The following is a 20,750-nucleotide window of genomic DNA, read 5'->3' on the forward strand; positions in this document are numbered from 1 at the left end:
AGACAGACAAACAGAGAGACAGAAAATGCGGATTCTCTCTCTCTCTCTCTCTCTCTCTCTCTCTCTCTCTCTCTCTCTCTCTCTCTCTCTCACGCGGCGTGGGAGACACAGTAATGGACCAGTATTTCATGACTGAATTTGAGGCGCTCACTCCTAATGGTGGCAGGCGGCGAGGCAGGCAGGAAGAGAGGCAGGCAGAAGGGTGGGCAGAATGGGTCAGAAGGAGCGTGTTAGGTGGATAAAAGTGTAGTGGGTAAGAGTTAGGTTGGCAGGGTGGAAGGCAGGGTGTTGGAAAGGAAGGTAGGTTAGTAGGCATATGACATAAAGATAACAACGATCAATAGGTAAGTATGTAAGTAGGTAGGTCGCAAGTCGAGATATTCTGAGATGCTGGAATGGTAGGGAGGGACAGATGAACTGAGGAAGGCGGACGACAGGAAGGCAGGTGGGAAGACAAGTAATGAGATATGGACGAAAAGAAATAAAGTGGCAGACAACTTGGCAGACAGGGATCAAATGACAGGTGATAATAAATAACAATGGTACAATGGAAGGCACTCTGGCCAAGTGGTGGGTACTGTAGGAATGCCATTAGGTTGACAGGCAGGTAGATAAGTAGCTGGGAAGGTAGACGGGTAGTTAAGTAAGGATAAATTAGGGTGGTAAAAATGCAGGAAGATTGGTTGACAGGGAGGAAGACAGGAAAAGGAGTTGACTGAAAGATAAACAGGTAAGAATAGAAGGATAAAGGAGGGCAGCAGAATGGATGCTAATCAGGGGGTAAGCATGAGGAAATGTAGGCAGAGTGGAAGATAAATTATAGATGAGCAGGATGGTAGGGAGGTGGAAAGTGTGGTTAAAAAAAAAAAAAAAAAAAAAAGCAATCACGCAGGTACATGAAAGAAGGGGAGGAAGGGACGTAAGCAAAACGGTGGAGAGGGATGGAGGTACTGTTAAAGGGGGATGAAAGAATGGTAGGTGTGAAGTGCGGGAGGCAAGGAGACAGACAAATAGGTCACGCAATGGAGAGACAAAAAGAGATACTGTATTATGTTAGGTATTGTGCATGAGAGAAAGAGATGAAAAGAAGTAGGTCAGGTGCTGGAAAGGGATACAGGGATAGTGGAAGGGGCATGAGACTTTAATGGAAATGACGAGAGGAAAGCAAGGGAAGCGCAAAAGTAGGTGATGTGACAGGGAGGAAAACAGCGAGAAATTATGTTGGCCACTAAGTGTTTACTGCAACATGTCAAAGACATCAACCACCTTTCACCTCAGCTAATAGTCAAGTATAGCAAGACTGCAGGGCCGGTTTAGCTGGTACAACGAGACTAGTTCCGACCTCAAAACTAACGTTCACTGAAATTTATGCGAACATGACATATTACTCCAGCTGAGGGAATGGTACAAATGTGTGAAAAAAACAACAACAACTCAGCTATACTTACACGTCTCTATCAATCTATCATGTCTCTATCAATCTCTCTGTGTATGTCTATCTGTCCACATTTCTCTGTCAATCTCTGTCTACAATATAAGTGAGAAGAACGACAGTCGGAACAGAGACCTGAAGTAAAGGTTCCTGACAGGGAGAGAGTAAGGCAGGAAAATATGCAGGGAGGCAGAAATAAAAGAGGTAGACGTGGAAAACAGACTTACTGTAAACAGATGTACAAGGAAGGTAATCCGAGTGACAAGGAAATAGTTTGTACTAAAAAGGGGTACGCGAAATAAAAGGTGTGTAGAGGTATAGAAAAGTAGGCAAGGATGCAGGAAAAGTGGATGGAAAATATCTACCTACCTACTTACCTACTTTATATACACACACACACACACACACACACACACACACACACAAACACACTATATATATATATAAATATATATATAAATATATATATATATATAGATATATATATATGAGGAGAGAGAGAGAGAATCAGGACAATGGCACGAACCAGCAATTCATTAAATGACACTTAATACCTCTAGCGATGCCCAGCATGCTAGAAAGGTCACGGTCTCTCTCTCTCTCTCTCTCTCTCTCTCTCTCACACACACACACACACACACACACACACACACACACACACACAATCCCAATCTTCTTAGCCTTAGCCATCTAATAAACAAGACAGAAATACAAATACAAACAGAGAGAGAGAGAGAGAGAGAGAGAGAGAGAGAATCAGGACAATGGCACGAACCAACAATTCATTAAATGACACTTAATACCTCTAGCGATGCCCAGCATGCTAGAAAGGTCACGGTCTCTCTCTATCTCACACACACACACACACACACACACACACACACACACACACACACACACACACACACACACACAAAATCCCAATCTTTTTGGCCATGTAATAAACACGACAGAAATACAAATACAAAGAGAGAGAGAGAGAGAGAGAGAGAGAGGGGGGGGCGGGAGGGCAAGACTAGACTAAACTCCACATAACAAAAGAAACATCAATTTATCGATCACGTCTTCATCACACGAGACAGCCAGACAGACAGACAAACAAACAGGCAGACAGACGTAATCCACACCAATGGTACAACTTTTAATACTTTCCTTTTGTTCCAATCTTTTTTTTTTTTTATTACTTTCTTCCGGATCAAAGACTGCAAATATAGAACTGCTTTTTTTCAACAGATCACGGCGTCTCTTATGAACTGGGTGGTGGAAGGAAAAATATAATGAAATAAAAAAAATATAATGTATTCGTTCGGGTCGATAATGGATTTATTGGGACCTGATGAGGATGGGAAAGAGTTACACAGATTACACAGACACGAGGGTCCCAACGATGTTATAGAATAGAATAGTACACAAGGAGGTATTTGTGTATCTGAGGAGAGAGAGAGAGAGAGAGAGAGAGAGAGAGAATATGAAAGTGTGTCTGCGTGCGTGTATGCGTGAGTGCGTACAATAAATTACTAAATAAACACCTACTATTAAACCTTCAGAGAGTCAATTAGGCTAGATAACACACATCAAACACACAACTCAACCTCTACCCAGACAACAACTGATAAAATACACCAACATTACCAAACTCCGCCAAGACACAATGAACGGTCAGGGAATAAAACTCTTCAACCAGTGGACGTTTTTTTCAGATTTATTCACGCTACTCCCAGACAATATTATTCACGTTAGGAAAAGCCTCTCTCAGTGAAGGGGTTAATGAAGGGTGTATCTAACCCCTCCAATTCGAAAGCTGAATAAAATCGCCTATTGGTAGCAAGAATAAAAAAAAAAATAACTTCGTCCACATGTTGAAAGAGTTAATAATCTTCACTAGGTTTGTCGAGTTCATCCCAGAAAGGTTGGACCATCTCAGAAACACACTAGTCGCCTCAAGTTATTCAAAATGTTCTGCTACTTCGAAATAAATCTTCAAACAAACTGCAAAGACAGCTGATTCCTTGACTAGATACACGAAAGAGGTCATCGTCTCTGAATAACAAAAGAAAAGAATAGAGTGCTAACAATTTTCAACCCTTTTATTAAGATAACGTATTAGGCTCGTCATCCCTGCTATTTCCTGACGATTTTCTTTACCTTGGGGGGCTTTTCAGTATAGACGAGTTAGATGCAGATTTACAGTGATTAACCCCCTTGCAACTAATGGTTTTTTATAACCCGAATAAAATCGTCTGGTGGTAGCCTGAGAAGCTGTAATGAAGAGGGTTAACTAAACTAAGCTCCAGACAAGACCCTTCACTGATTACCCTCCTCCTAAACACACACCCACCAGCAACACACAGCACAAAGTACACGAACACACATACAGTTACCTACAGTTCCTCTACTTGATTAAACCTACCCTCGCTCTCTCCTCCCTGGGCTTAAATAAATCGTCTGACGCCCTGGACTTAAAAATGGCTAGAACACAAGAAAACCATAACATTTAATTTCCCTTACAGATTCGCCCTCAAAAAGCTGGTTAACATTATCCTCAAACTCTTTCCCTTCTTCCACAGGTGAGAACAAGTCTCTCTTTTACTCCCCGCTCATCATCATCTTCCTGGCCATCGTCGGCGTCTTCGTCACCCTCATTATCCTCCTCGTCCTGGTCAATCGCTGGAAGAAGCACAACTCGGCCTCTTCAGCCTCCAGCGCCAAGGGTCCGACTGGCAACACCTCAGAGCCAGGGAACAGCGAAGACCCCCCCGGCACGGACCCACAGAAAACACGGGGCAAGAAGAAGGAGGTGAAGATAGCCAATGGAACCAAGGATAGGATAGGGATAAAGGAGGACCCAGGCACCGATGGCAGTAGTTCTAAAGGTAAGCAAGAGTGGATTAAACACTAAGATGGCGCCATCAGTCAATACCAACATATACATACATCTATAAATAAATAATGGATGGATGTCTGCATATTAACAAGCCCGCACCAGGCAATACACACATATACATCTATAAACAAATAATGTATGTTTATGTGTAAGAGAGAGAGAGAGAGAGAGAGAGAGAAAGAGAGAGAGAGAGAGAAATTTACATATTTACACACTCCAGTAGCTCTGATAGAATATATATAACCATACTACAGACATATATAAACATTATCTATCTTATCTATCTGTGTATCAAGTGGTCAAGAAGTGGCCTGCTGATGGAAAGAGCTCAAACACTTATCCGGGCTAAGAGTAGGGAACAGTTTGAGGATCTGTATATCGTTAAAACAAAGTCGGCTGATCCCCTGCAAAACTCACCCACACGCCATGAAAACTCTCGCTAATACCACCACACTGGGGAGAGAAAGGGGGAGAGTAAAGAGAAAAGGGGAGGATACATGAAAAATGGGGAGAGTAAAGAGAACGGGAAAATAAAAATGGTGAGCATGGAGAAAAGGGGAGAATAAAAGAGAGACGGAAGAATAATGAGAATGGGGAGAGCAACGAAAAAAGGGGAGACTATTGAGGGCGAGAGTAATAAGGAAATAGAATAAAGGAAAGAGGAGAGAGTAAAGAAAAAGAGGACAATATGAAAACGATCCCTTATCCCTGAGGTCACACTCTATGACCACTTCCCATGTCTTTTTCGGTCTGCCTCTCGCAACTCCTCCATCCCCGACATTCACACTTTTCACTTTCCACACCCAGCTGTCATCCTCCATCCTTGCCACATGCACAAACTATCTCAATCTACCCCTCCTCATCACCATACCAATACACTCCAGTCCCATCCTTCCCCACAACTCACCAATAAATAAATAAATAGCTAAATATAATAAATAATGAGCTATCAAAATACACCACCGAACTGAAGGGGTTTTATATTCCTCGTAATGAAGAGACTGATGGAAGTTGCTTTTTTTTAAAGTAAGGTTCTAAGCTATTCATCAATTGGTAAATTCTCTCTCTCTCTCTCTCTCTCTCTCTCTCTCTCTCTCCCCCAATCCATCAATCAATCCATCTCTTTATCCATCCATCCAACTCTCTGTATATGTATCTATCCATCCACGTACACACTTATGTATGCATGTATGTATGTTCCCATCTGTCTATTTATCTACCCATCTATCTATCTCTACAATTTTCTTCAGGCAGCAAGAAAAAATGAAAAACTGCCCTTCTAATCAAGGGGTGTAAACGGACGAGAAATTTTAGCTGAATAAAGAGAAGACAAAAATATGGCAGATAATTGGTTCTGGTGGTGGGTGCTTAATTTCGTAAAGGGAATTTCTAATGTTCTCTCTCTCTCTCTCTCTCTCTCTCTCTCTCTCTCTCTCTCTCTCTCTCTCTCTCTCTGTCAAACCCACGACAAGATAAAAGATTACCACCGCGGGCCGAGGCAGGAAGTATTACCAGATACCGGAGCGAAATGAAGACGAATGAAGCCGGAAGACCACTTAAGGATTCCAAGGGTTGCATTCTCACTTGGTTCTGGCAATACTGGATGGGCGGGCCAATTACATTAAGTTTCTGTTGGATTGGCTTTCTTTTGATTGTTGTTTTGATTGTTTTTGTTTATTGTTTCTGCTGTATTGGCTTTGTTTTGATTGTTTGTGTTGATTCTGAGTTAACACTGTGGTTGTTGTTGATGATGCTGATGTTGATGTTGTAGTTGCTTTACTGAAAGTGCTGGAGAGGGACGCCTTCACGCGATGGCACCATTATGACAAAGCTCTACTGCCCGGATATAAAAACGATCCTCAAATCTTTCCCTATCCTCCAAAAGAAAGAAGGCAGACTTCAGGAAATGGGAGATTTGAACCTCCAGTCCATTGGGTTCATGATCTAAAAAACAGCAAGAACGAAATAAAGAAAAGGAATAAATAGGGTTAGATGTTTTTATCCTTTTCAATCAGATAACGTTTTACTTTAATTTGTTCTTAATCATTCCGGACGATTTTTCTTGTCTAGCCATGTCAGTTCGTAAAGTCTCCCCTGAGCTGAGTAAAATCGTCTGGTGATGGCAAAAACACTGTGAAAAAGGGAGCCATCGGTGTGAATGGGGTTGAGGTTGTTTCTTTTACAGTAAATAGGCGGATGCAACTAAATATTCCTTCCATTATCCTCTCTCTCTCTCTCTCTCTCTCTCTCTCTCTCTGAAAAAAAAAAAAAAAAAAAAAAAACTGGCACATTTAAACAGCCATTCACCTACATGCATGCTCACCCTCGTACATATACATTCAACACACACACACACACACACACACACACACACACACACACACACACACACACACACACACATCCAGGCTACCCCACGCACACACATCCACTCCCAAACACACACATCCACACATCCAGGCTACTCCACGCACACACATCCACCCCTCCCCATCACACACACACACATCCATCCAAGCCCACACACAACTCCCCCACACACCCCTCCTCAAAAACCCACATCCAAACACATCAAACACACTCCAAATCCGCCACAGCCACACGCCAACAGATAAAAGAGCCAAAAACAATACCCCCTCCCAGCAGCAAACAGGGAGGTAACACAATAACACCTAGGTAGAGAGGACACAGGGCCGATAATCCTTTAAGCCTATTGAGCTATGTGCAAGAATGGAATATCTGGTGTATTTTCCTCTTTCCTGACTACAACCCAAAATTGTTGCATCGGAGAATATGAAAAAAATGAAAGATAAAATACACAAATAAACACACAATTACAAAAAAAAAACACACACACACACACACACACATCAATACCAAAGCAAATACATCACAAACACCACAGACTTTACAAAAACACACAGATACAAAAATATCACAGACGTCATAAAACACACACACACACACACACACACACACACACACACACAAAGCACCACATACCACAAAGACAAGGCAGAGGCGACAGAGCTTAATCCCATAAAGAGACGTGGAACAATGGTGTATCCGTCACTATTATCCTGTTTTCTGACTACACAAGTGCTGGAAAGGGACGCCTTCACGTGGTGGCACTGATATAATCGGGGAATGGAGCTGCCCGGTTATGCAAACGTCCCTCAACTTCATCCCTACCCACCGAAAGGAGGAGGATGGGCTGCAGGAGAGGAGAACTTAAGCCTACAATACACTGGGTTCACATTCAGATGAACCTGTGGCTTCAACAACTATCACTGCTTTACTGCACAGCAAATAAAGACGTGAAAGACCACATCAACACAAGTATTGTTAGTACCATACACAAGCAGAAAAAAAGCAGATTATTCAAACTTCAAAACAAAAACACACATGAACACACAGACAACTTACAAACACACATAAATCAAATACGGACACATACACCACACACAAACACCATCACCAAAACCACCAAAGACTGCACGACCAAGAACAAAATTAGAAAAAAAAATAAAAACACAAAGCACAAAATCACGCCACAAAACACAACAGCAAATATCACACAAAGAAAATCACAAACACCACACAAAGCAATTCAAAAAAACAAAACAAAAACGGGTAAAAACAAAAACGCCAAACACACAATAATATACAAACACCGCAAAAGGTTATCACACACACACACACACACACACACACACACACACACACACACACACACACACACAAACTCACGACACAATACAACAAAGAGTCACTGCTAAACAAACAAATACAGGACAACCTATACATTTTATAGAGTAATATTTATTTTACTGGTAGAGAGAGAGAGAGAGAGAGAGAGAGAGAGAGAGAGAGAGAGAGAGAGAGAGAGAGAAACTGGCTCATATCAACATCAACTTGTATACATGAATGAGAGAGAGAGAGAGAGAGAGAGAGAGAGAGAGAGAAACTGGCTCATATCAACATCAATTTGTATACATGAATACGTATGTACGAATATGTGTATGAATGCATGTGCATGTATGAATGAGTACTTGCATCACACACACACACACACACACACACACACACACACACACCGCGCAACAATCCACGCATACCACCGGTACCAACGCCCGGACATCTACCGTACGTAATTGCTATACAGTGTACACACATACATACATATATATGCATTCCACACACACTCCACGCAGCGCCCGTCTCTATGGCAACGAGGTGGTTCACTATGCAAATTATTTTAGGTAGGTGGCGGGGAGTGGGAGGGTTCACGTAAGTATGAGCTTTCGTTATTCACGGTCTGTGCTGGATTTGGTTGATTGTTTTTTGATGTGATGTTGGACTGGTGGTGAAAGGAGGGGAGAGAGGGAGACTGCAGGAAGAGAAAGACTATGAATGAAGAGAAAGAGCGGAAGAGGAAGGGAAGAGGAGGTTTCACGTAACGATAGGCTTTTTTTTACGGTCTGTGTGGGGTTTTCTTGTTTTTTATGTGATGTTTGACTGGTGAGGAAGGGAAGATTGCAGGAGGGAAGAGAAAGAATGTGATTGGAGAGGGAGGTGGAGGAGGAGGGATAGCTTTAAATAAAAAAATATGAGCTTCTATTATTCATGGTATATTTACTGGGCTTTGAAGTTTGTTTATTATGTGATATGTGAAGGTAGACTAGATAGGAGAGAAAGTGGAGAAAGGACTGTGCGTGAAACAGCGGAGGAAATCAGTGTGAATGGAGGGAATGTGGCAAAGAGGGACGGAGGATCACTCTAGGTAAGTTGTAGATGTTATTTATTCACCGTCTATGCTGGCTTTTGGATAGGTGTATATATGTTGTGCTGGAGAGGAGAGATAAAACATAGGCAACGGTACACTACAGCAACCCTCCATCTGACCAAGCACATACCCCCCCCACTTCCCTGCATACACAACCAAGCGCATTACGGCCCTCACCCCCCTCCCCTGTATAACAGAGACATTAAAACTTAAAAATTTCAACAGTTTATCCATGGTAATAAACAGGCTTTTTACTGTTACATAAGAGGTGGTGGGTAAAAACTGAGATGGAGAGGAGAAAAAGTCTGCTATATTATGAGGAGGAGAAGAAAGGAGAGGAGAGGAGAAAAAAATTATATTGGAGAGGAGAGGAAATCTTGCATTAAATATGAAAGGAATAAGAGAAAAATATTACAGATGGGAGAAGAGAGAGGCAGTGACAGGCTGAGTAGGAGAGGAGAGGAAGACTGAGTGGGAGAGATGTAAGAGACTTAGTGGGGGAGATGCGAAAGACTTAGCGGAACACCTCTTGTTTTATTTCTCTTTTGTCTATCCTCTTATATTTCAACAATGCTTTTCCTTCTGTTATCACTGGGATAGAAAATATTGTAGTACACAGTCACACCCTAGTATCTTTTTTTTTCTCATGCCTTTTTCATCTCTTTTCAAATTACATACTTTTTTTCCTATACGCTATTATCACTGGTTTCAGTATGGTGAGGACAGTATTTATCCTGCATGCAATGGAACAAAGCGATGATGATGATATTACGATGATGACGACGACGATAATAATGACGACGACGACGATGATGATGACGATGATATTTACAAGGAATGGAGGAACGAAGGCGTACTTAGCGTACTTCCTAAGTAAAACAGAATAAGCCTCATAAGTGTTATCCCTTCTGTTATCTCTTGTCTTCTCTCTTCTGTGCCATTCTCCTCTTTTCTCTTTGCTCTTTCTTTTTTTCTTTTATTTTCTCTTTTCTTTCCACTTGTCGTCGTCTTTTCTTGATTTCTTTAATTAGATCTGGAAATCTTGGCGCTATCTTTCTCATGTCTTATATCTTTTTCTCACATAAATCCTCCTCCTACCTCCTCTTTCCTCTTCCTTCCTCTAAATCCTGTTTCCTTTTCTTTTCCTTTTTTATATAAGTTTTTCTTCTGTTGATCATCATCTCAACAATTTGCTACTATTCTCTATAACCCTCTTCTCTTCGTATCGACCAACGTTCCATTTCTCTCGCCTATCCTTGTCGTTATAATATTGTCTTCACTCAACTATTCTTTCATCCAATCCTCTCCTCTACTCTCTCATTTCTTCTTGCATCCTCTTCTCTCCTCACTTTCTTTTGTCATTCCTTCCTCTCGTCTCCTCTTCTCTCCTTTTGTTATCTTCTCTATCCTTCTACCCTCACTTCCTTTTCCTGTCTATTTTCTTCTATCCCCCATCCTCTCGTGCACTTTCATGCTTCTTTTCCTCTCCTAATCTCCGCTTCTCCCCTCACCTCTCCTCTTTTCCTATGTTCTCCTACCTTCCCCTCTCTCCTCCAATTCCAAGCTTCTCTTCTCATTTTACTTCATTCCACTTCACTTCACTTGCTTTCTCCCTCTCTTCTTAACTGCTCACCGCTTCTCCATCCTCCTCCCCTCCCTTTTTCTCCTCTCCTCTCCTCTCCCTTTCTCTCTTCTCTTCTCTCCTCTCCCCTCCCTTCCTCCCCTCCCCTCTCTTCCCTTCCTCCCTCCTCTCCCCTCTCCTCCTCCCCTTCTCTCCCATGCCCTTTCCTCTCATCCCATCTCCTCTTCTCTACTTTTTGTTCCATTTCATTCTGTTCTTTCCAAATTCATCTCTTCTCCTCTCCTTTCTGTTCCCTTTTATTCTGTTCTCTCCAAATTCATCTCTACTCCTCTCCTCTCTCACCTCCGCCCTCCTCTGTTCTTCTCTCCACTGCTTTGACCTGTTCTCGTGTACCGCTACGTAGTCTTCAGTCAGGCGCTCCCTTCGTTACGGATCTGAGGCTAGTGTTCGTGAAAGGAAATGGAGACGAAGTGGGAGAACAAGGGGAGAGAAGGAGAGAAGAGGGAAAGAAGAAAAGGAGAAGAGACAGAGAGAAGGAGAGATGAGGACGGGGAAATGGAGTGATGTAAGAAGGAGAGAGGAAGAGATAGAGAGAAGGAGAGAATAAAGAAAACAATAGACATGAAAGACAAACAGAGAAAAGAGAAAAGGTCAGGAGGAAGAGAATGAGAAAGAACGGAGAACGGAGAAAGGAAAGAGAGATGAAAGAGAAACGCGAGGCAAAGAGAAGAAAAGGGAAGAACACAGGAGGTAAGGGAGATGGAGGGAAGGAAAGGGAGAACGAAGGAATGGAGGATGTTATGGGGGACGAAGGAGGGAAAGAAGGGAAGGGAGACAGAAGAGGGGGTTAAAAACTGAGAGAGAGAGAGAGAGAGAGAGAGAGAGAATGGGTGAACTAGACAAAGAGGAAAAAGGAGAAGGGGAGGGGATTGAGTTACGCTACACATTCAGCATAGACATTTTCTGCACACACACACACACACACACACACACACACACACACACACACACACACACACACGACTCAGGACACAACGACTCTCCCACCCCGTTCCAAGTAACTCCCAGGCATCTCACGATAAAAAAAACTGCAGCATACTGTATATATGAACTCTGAACTCACTGTTAATTATTTAGTGCAATTGTTATTGAATGTGCTGTTGTTTTCAGGGAAACTAATGAAATCTGTGTGTGTGTGTGTGTGTGTGTGTGTGTGTGTGTGTGTGTGTGTGTGTGTGTGTGTGTGTGTGTGTGTGTGTGTGTGTGTGTGTGTGTGTGTGTGTGTGTGTGTGTGTGTGTTTCATTAGTCGTGGATTAGTTTGTGCCTTGAAGCTTGTATGTATACTGTACATGTATTTTAAGGCTGTGGACTGTGTATGTTATGACTGTACGAGTACTTACCTGTTTTTATGCATCCGTGTGTGCGTATGTATACCTGTGTACCTAAATACAGAATTCGTAAATATATAACACACACCACTTCCCCTCCACACACTAACCATAAACAATAAAGCGGGGCCACAAGAGACACAGAAATCGGAATCATTTAAGTTTTCCCATATATCTTTATATTGTGAATTAATAAACAGTTGTAGTACATGGCGCCCGATGCTTCAATATGAGTGTCTTTAGCTAACTGAGAGAGAGAGAGAGAGAGAGAGAGAGAGAGAGAGAGAGAGAGAGAGAGAGAGAGAGAGAGAGAGAGAGAGAGAGAGAGAGAGAGAGAGACGGGTGCAAGGAACGAGTAGGGGAAGAAATGGAGGGGAAGGAATGAGAGTAAATGAGGTGGATATAGAGACGAGGAGGAGGAGGAGGAGGAGGAGGAGGAGAAAGGAAGCAGGGATGGTCTGAAGGAGGGAATAAGGAAAAAATATCTTTGAATGAAGGAAACATACAATGAAGTAAAATATATTTAAGAAGGAGATAAATAAGGAAGGGAGGAACGAACGAGTGAATGAAAGAGGAAAGAAGGAAGTGAAGAGGAATGAAAAAAAAAATATTAGGAAAAAGACAAGAGTAATACATGAGAGAGAGAGAGAGAGAGAGAGAGAGAGAGAGAGAGAGAGAGAGAGAGAGAGAGAGAGAGAGAGAGAGAGAGAGAGAGAGAGAGAGACGGCAAAGAAGGAATAAAAGGACAGGAGACAAAGAACGAAGAAGGAATGAGGGAGAGAAGGAATAGAAGCGACGACTGCTGGGAGGAAGGAGCTTCGGGGGAGGGAGATTGGGGAGGGGGAAGGAGGGGAGGGCTGGAGGGGGGGGGGATAACCATGATCCTTTACGACCCCTTACCCCCAGCTGTTGTGCCACGGCTGTCACGACCCTCTCACCCCCACATCCCTCCTTAAACAGCCCCCACCCCACACCCCACCTCGCAACCCTCTCAACCCACGCCCCACAACCTCCTCACCTCCCAAACATCCTACACCTCCTCCCACCCTCCCCACACCCTTTCTTATTCTCTCCCAACCCCTCTAAATCACTTTCCATTGCTTCTTCAATTGCAACCTCAGCCTCTTTTTACTACCCATGCAACCCTTTCCTTTGCCAATTCAACTGATTTCCCTTCTCCCACTTCTCCCCCCACCCCTTGCCCCCCACTCAACTTCACTATTCCCACTCAACAATCATCTATTACTCATCAACTGCCCTCTCAACCGCTGTAAACTGCCACAGCAATCCGTTCCCATTGCCTTTGCAACTGCTCCACACCCCACACACTCCCAATACCCCTATTCTCCTTTCCACTCTTTTACAATACCCCCTCAACCCAGCCATTCTCCATTTTTCGTGTGCCCTCCTGAAACCCTTTCATTTTCCAATTTAATTGCCCTTTCAACCACTTTCCATTGCCCATTCATCCTCTCTCTTGCCCCTTCAATTTCCTCCATCCTCCACTCAACCTTAAACCCCCTTTCCTCAACCACTTTCTACTACCGCTTTACTTGCGCTTTCGACAACTCTCTATTACCCAATCAACCTCTCTCTTTCCCCTTCAACAGCCTCTGACCGCAACCCCACCCCATCCCAAGCTTTACCTCCCCTCCCTGACACTCTAAATGCCCTCTCAACCCCTTACTATTGCCTATTCAGCCTCTCTACTGCCCTTTCAACTTCCTCACCTCCGCCTAACCTTAAAGTCCCTTCTCTCAACCCAACTTCTGTTACTACATTAATTGCCCTCTCTCTCTCTCTCTCTCTCTCTCTCTCTCTCTCTCTCTCTCTCTCTCTCTCTCTCTAACTGCCCTCTCAACCTCTTCCCATTGCCTATTCAGTTTCTCTATTGCCCTTTCAACCTCACTTCAACCCAGCTCTAAACTACAGTTCTCCTCCAACCCCTACTGCTTTAACTGCCCTCTCAACCCATTCCTATTGCCCATGCAGCCTCTTTATTGCCCTTTCACTTGCTCTTCCTCGGCCTTCTCCCGCTGCCTCTTCAGTTCTATCTTCAGTGCCTTACTACTGCCACTTTAATCCCTGCAGATCGAGGGCGTCTTTTTATAATATTTTAACTTCCTTAAGTCTTTTCTATTACTTCTTAGATATGCAGAGAAAGGAGGAGGGATGGGAGAGAGAGAGAGAGAGAGAGAGAGAGAGAGAGAGAGAGAGAGAGAGAGAGAGAGAGGAAAAAAATGGGTATATGAGAATATAAAGAAAAATAAAGAAAGAATGAAAAAGTGAGAGGAGGTATAAGAAAGAGGTGTGGAAATGAAGTATAATATATGAGAAAGAGAATGAAAGGATGAGAGGAAAAACGAAGGAGAGAAGAAAAGAGAGAAAAAATAAGACGCAGGCGAAGATGAATGAGAGAAAGAGAATGAGAAAAGACAGTGACAAATGAAGAGGATAAAGTGGATATGCATAAGAGAGGACGGACTGGATAAACCAAAAGAGGGACGGAACAGAGAGAGAGAGAGAGAGAGAGAGAGAGACTACAAAGAAGGGAGCAGGAGAGAAAGTATGGAGGAGGAGGAGGAGGAGGAGAAAGGGAGAATGGGAGAAACGGTTATTAATTCATCTTCCCTCCATTTACCTCACCTTGCCTTTGTGTTCCTCTGTTCTCTCTCTCTCTCTCTCTCTCTCTCTCTGCATGTATATATTTAAATATTTATGTATGTAGCATTACGGATTTAAAACACTGCTAATAAACATGTGTAAAAATGAAAACTGAAAGTAATAACAGTATGAAGTAACAAAAATAGCCGTAATAATAATAATAATAATAATAATAATAATAATAATAATAATAATATACAATGCAAATTAATACCGATAACTTTAGAGACAAAACTGGTGCAAATAACACTTTGTTCAATCGTTTGTTGCCCATAGTTTGTTCTTTGTGATGGATATGGTCGTGGTGGTGGGTGGAGGTCGTCATGGTGGTCGTTCAAGTGGTTATGGTAGTGCTGGATGTGATGAAGGGTGGTAGTGGTTATCTATTTCAGTATTTAAAAAAAAATATATGAGGCAGGAGTTATTTTTCATACTGGGCTGTACAGTACGCTCTGCTGGTAATAATAAGTATCGTAATGTAATGATAATATTGCCAAAAATGAAAATACGGCTCCGAATAAAATCATCAGTAACTGGAAAACCTGGCTTCAGCTGGAGGGTTTGGTGGTCGGGGAAGTCATCCAGCTTTACTATTCTTGTTTTGTTTTACTCATAATTGTTTTGTTGTGGACTTTTTACTTTAACTAGGCCAAAGCATTTGTCTTTCAGCTGCTTACTTCACGTGGATCATTGTCAGGATAAAACAATATTGTGGCTCTACATCCTTTCCACGGCACCTCATGACTAGCATCATATTCTGGTGTTATTCTCTTGGTACAACTCAGTTTTCAAAATGGAGAGATGGCAATTTTTGACCAAGTTAGAGCGAAAAGGGTACAATTATAACCTTCCTTACTACATGCATGGATCAACAGGTGTACTTCTGCTTACTTTCCTATGTACTTCTTTGAACTGTAGCCAGGCATAGCAATTCGTATATCCTTATCCTCACACAGACTTTCGCCAGATGTAGAACACTTCATTCTGGGTCAAGAGAATCATCCTCAAAATTTAAAGCAAGGTCGTCCCGGCACACTCGTTTGTACTACGATGGTCAGGCAGACAGACATACTGTACCAGTATCAAAGAGCGAAAAGTGAAACCATATTCTTTGTCCACCATCAACAAGGGGGAAATAAAAAATAAAAAAAATGATAAATAAATACTATACGAATTACAGTGCTTTCCGTAAGTAAATATATAAACCACGATATTAATTACAACTGCAAATTATAAGCACAAAATGAATTATTCCTTAAAAAGAAGGCATATACACACACACACACACACACACACACACACACACACACACACACACACACACAAAATACAGTAATATAAAGGTTTACAGTGAATTTTTAAAAATCCAATAAAACATGCTCACCTTGTAGCACCAACGTAGGACTAACCCAATTCAAACGAAAGCAACACTCCTTACCTGAAAAGGAAATAACTAATTAATAAAACTGCCAATAATCCAAGAAGGTGAAAATAAGAGCATATAATGTACGAATCATTCAATAATATTTTGCAAAGATATAGCAACACATTGGTACCAAATATATATATATATATATATATATATATACAATGACTATACGACCAAATGACTTGTAAGCAACTCATTTAATAGTTCGACCAACAGGGTATTTATTATTTTACAGGTTTTGAAAAAAAGTCATGATCTAAAACACATATAAGTTATGTATTTAAGCCCATAACCGTAACTAATTCATAAGGTCACAAATGCACGAGAATAAAAATCACATTCTATACACTTGAAAAAAAGAAAATGACGAGTACATAACGGTCTGTTTCAAGCTACTGTCCCACAAGACTATACAGTAGAGATGTCAGATAAGACCAAACAAAACTAAAATGTATTGAATTTGCTTCAGTAAGGCCAAGAATTTGCTATAGTCTGAAAGGAGGAAATTAAAGAATAATTACATCCATTAGTTCTGTAGGGTGCTCTTGCGGAGAAAATTAAATATTATTCCTGGTTTGATGCAGCAACAGCCATGTAAATTAATGAATAATACGCCCAAATATTCTTAATTTAGCATGATTTTCCATTCATTTGATACTAAAATAAAATAATAAAAAACAGCTTGATATGCTAAATCTGTGGTATCCAATAGTAAAATCATTATTATATACAGTACGTAATTCATGATACCAGTATACTTCTTAATTATTTCATTCCCGTCTCCTTCGCTGGTGCTGGTGCTCACCACGGCTGTTCATAAAAACTGTTGTTTTACTCGCAGTTACATTAGGGACTTCTACAACTTTGGCTCTTTCTGTATATCTTTTATTATTTAACATTAACTCTCTCTCTCTCTCTCTCTCTCTCTCTCTCTCTCTCTCTCTCTCTCTCTCCACCTTTTGCATGCTTCGTCAAATACGTACCGTAAATGAAATTTCTTATTAAATAAAGCATTTTTTGCATTTATGCCACTTATGACAATTTTAATGTCAAAAATTGCTGATTTAGACATGTTTTACAACAATAAGGAATGAAAGTGGTAGACAGAACAAACGAAAGACATAAAAGACAGAAAGGTGTCCCCTTTAAACCCACGAATACACACCACCTCCATTGTAACTGTTTGTTTGTTTGTGTGTTTGGTGGTGGTGGTGGTGTTGGGTGCAGCCTTCAGAGGATAGGAAGAGGGTCACACTGCTCTGATATTCTCTAGCTCTCGTAAAAGGGCTGCTGAAAGGTCTGGGATAAAAAGGCTCTAGACCATAGCCCTTATCCTTCACACACACCTCTTTTTACCTCTCGCTTCTGTTTTGGTATCATTCTTGCCCCCCCCCCCTCCTATCTCTCTCTCTCTCTCTCTCTCTCTCTCTCTCTCTCTCTCTCTCTCTCTCTCTTTCTCTCTCTCTCTCTCTCTCTCTCTCTCTCTCTCTCTCTCTGACGTTCACAACCTGACCACCCGGAGAGCTGGAGTGAAATTGCTTCATGTCAACTCCACTCGTTCCGTGGCCAAGTGATACATATTCTTACGATACTTATTTTCTATTTTTTTGCTCTGAACTGTGCTTAGTCATTTAATGTTTATTTATCTACTAGACTATTTACATCTTCTGCCGTTGCTTCTTCACATATTTCTTTAATATAAATGTAAAATCCTTTACTTAACAGGATCATCTATTTAATTTACGTATTATTTTACATTATCAACTTTATCATATATATAGCATACCACTATCTACTAATATATTTTATATGCTTACCTGTGTTTAATACTTTTTAAATTTTCTTGCATGCTTTTACCTTTATATGATTTTTTTTATTTATATGATCATATATTTCTATTACATGCTGAAATTCTCCCAGCAAGAGCAAGATTTTTTTTTTTTTTTTTGTAAAATATCGCTGCCACACACATATGAAAAACATAAAAACATACATAGTTAGAGTTTTCATGGAGTGGAAATATGTCAGCAACAGAGACACGGAAACGCTGATGATATTGCATTAAAGGTTTACCGCTATTCTATTACGCCATTTGGATATTATGTTTGTGAAATGGGCACTTTAATTCCTACCGCGTTAATTATTACCTTTATCCTCGATTTTTTATTTTATTTTTCCTTTACTTACTAAACAGAATCACCGAGAATGATTTAACTCTATTACACCCAGAACGCCATCTATGCGTTATTTTCACTACATGCGACGATTATAAGTGTGAAGTTTAGGTGAGACTTTTCCAACAGTTACCTTCATTAACCCCTTCAGTTAGAAACGGTCTTTTCTTAATTAAAAAAAAAATCATAGGGAGATAGGATGAAAACAGAAAGTCGTTGTATTGAAGAAATAGCAATAGTAATAAAATGGGTGATGATAATGATGATGGTGATGACTAATGACGACGACGACAACGATGATAGTTACACTTTTTAAAGAATAAAAATCGATTAATAATATAGTAGTATGAACGTCCGTCTAATGTATTCTATTCCCTCCACAGATGCGCTGCTGGGTCGCCTGGTGCCGAACGGGTCAGCGGGGCAGTACAGCAGCCTGGGAAAGAGCCTGCCTCCATCCTCCTCATCCATGCCTCCATCATCCACAAACCTGGCTGCCCACTCCTCCCTCGTCCCATCTGCTTCATCCACCCTCCACCAGCACCACGCATCCCTCCCGCCTTCCTCCTCGCTTTCCCTAGCTCCTACTTCCTCCCTCGCCCCTCCATCTTCCCTCCATGTCTCGGCTTCCTCAACTGGTTTGCGTTCCTGCCTCGTCCCGTCTTCACAGGGGCCCACGAAGTCCGTATTGACAAAACAGCAACAGCAACAGCACAGATACAGTGACTCCTATCCCTCCCCCACCCACCTCCTCCACTCCCCCCTCTCCACCACACCCACTACCACAACTACCAACATTCGAGGTGGTACTGGTGGTGGTGGTGTGGGCGATTGCTATAACAGGTACTCCGAGACTCTACCTAGAAACCACGGTAGGGGAAATAGGGATTTAGATGAGTATAGGAGTGATATGTATAGGGATGATGGTTATCGTCGAAGGGGTAGCGTGAATCTGAGCGTGGATACCTACAGAGATGGATATATGGGTGATGGTAGTGGTGATGGTAGCTATAGAGATGGTAGTGGTAGTGATGGAGGCTACAGGGATGGTAGTGGTGGTGACGGTAGCTATGGGGATGGTAGTGGCGATGGTGGTGGTAGTTACAGAAGTGGTATCTTAGGCAACAGAGGTTTTGTTAGTGAGAGTTACCGCACTGGGGGTGATGGTAGCAGTCCAGGAAGCAGTAGTATGGTGGAGGGATACAGAGGTGGAGGAATAGGTGTGGTGGGTGGAGGAGGCGGAAGGGGACGAGGAACGGCTGAAGGTGGCTATCGAGGTGGTGGAAGTGGGCAAGAATCCTACCAGCTGGGGAGTGGAGGGGACCCGTACCATGCCGGGAGTGGACTGGTGAGAAGTGGAGTGGTGAGTGGAAGTGGAGCAGGGAAGGAGAAGTACCAGATGCTCCAGGAACTCAAAAACAACCCCAAGTATGTGGTGAGAACTCGTGCGTGCGACCCCACTGATGAGAGCTTCGTGTGAGGGAAAGTTAAAGTCAGCTCAGATTCTAAAGTTGGGTTAAGTGAGAAAAGTTTCCGCGTAAGATCAGATATAAAGTTGGGCTCAGCGAGAGAAAAGTTACAGTAAGCTATGATTTATACCTGGGTCACATGACAGCGATATTTTGTAAGAGGATATTTACTTAAGCTCAGACTTAAATTTGAGTCATGTGTGTGAAAAGTTAAAGTGAGATTAGCTTTAAAATTGTGATGGATAGTGAAAAAAATAAATTGAGCTCAGACAGTGATATTTATGATTAATAGACATACTTATATTTAAAGCTGCTTTAAATGGAAAAAGCAGATGTGAAGAGCAGTTGTAAAGAGCAAATGGAAAATAATATCCGTGTGAGAAAATTAAAGACAGCTCAAATTTAATGCTGAGTTAAAGGGAAAGCGAGATAATAGCCGCAGAAAGTGAGATCATGGTTGGAACTTTATACGTGGAACAAGTGACGACTTCGTGTAACAAAAATAAAGTGAGTTCAGAGATAATGAAACTGGGTGAAATATTAAACGAGTCTAATATGGGATGAAAGTACGAAATATGAGCAACTTTATGAGGTCCCATTCACCAGGGTTCCGTATGAGACAAATACAGTGAACTCAGATTAAGCTAGATTAACGAGCAAGTACTGAAGTGAAAGAAAGAAAGAAAGAAAAGAAAAGAAGAAAGAAAATCGGCCATTCTGACGTTGAGTTAAAGTTAGAAGAGAGAGCTCAGTCGATGGTGAGATTAATTAATTTTTGTTCGTGAGAAAAGGTAGTTCCGAAAAATTTGGACCTTGAATGAAAGTGAGACGAGACTCAGTAAATGAGAGTTAGGCACTAAAACTATGAGAAATGGATGACAAATGCTCTCGTATTTGAACTCAGCTGAAGATGAACAAACATGAGCCAAGGTAATAGAAAA

General features: G+C 41.7%; 1 protein-coding gene across 1 annotated transcript in view; it reads left to right on the forward strand.

The window, feature by feature from the left end:
• Window positions 1-19,820, forward strand: part of LOC145411662 (neural cell adhesion molecule 2-like) — a 567,063-nt gene extending 547,243 nt beyond the window's left edge. The window contains exons 13-16 of the mRNA XM_080281667.1: window positions 4,000-4,305; window positions 18,724-18,887; window positions 19,149-19,344; window positions 19,462-19,820. Of these exons, the coding sequence (XP_080137793.1) occupies window positions 4,000-4,305; window positions 18,724-18,887; window positions 19,149-19,344; window positions 19,462-19,820 (1,025 nt within the window). The remainder of the gene's footprint in view (window positions 1-3,999; window positions 4,306-18,723; window positions 18,888-19,148; window positions 19,345-19,461) is intronic.
• The last annotated feature ends 930 nt before the right edge of the window (window positions 19,821-20,750 follow it).

The sequence above is a fragment of the Coenobita brevimanus genome, chromosome 90 (assembly GCF_032717465.1).
Source record: "Coenobita brevimanus isolate Jiangsu-jjx chromosome 90, ASM3271746v2, whole genome shotgun sequence".
In the NCBI taxonomy this organism is placed as follows: Eukaryota; Metazoa; Arthropoda; class Malacostraca; order Decapoda; family Coenobitidae; genus Coenobita; species Coenobita brevimanus.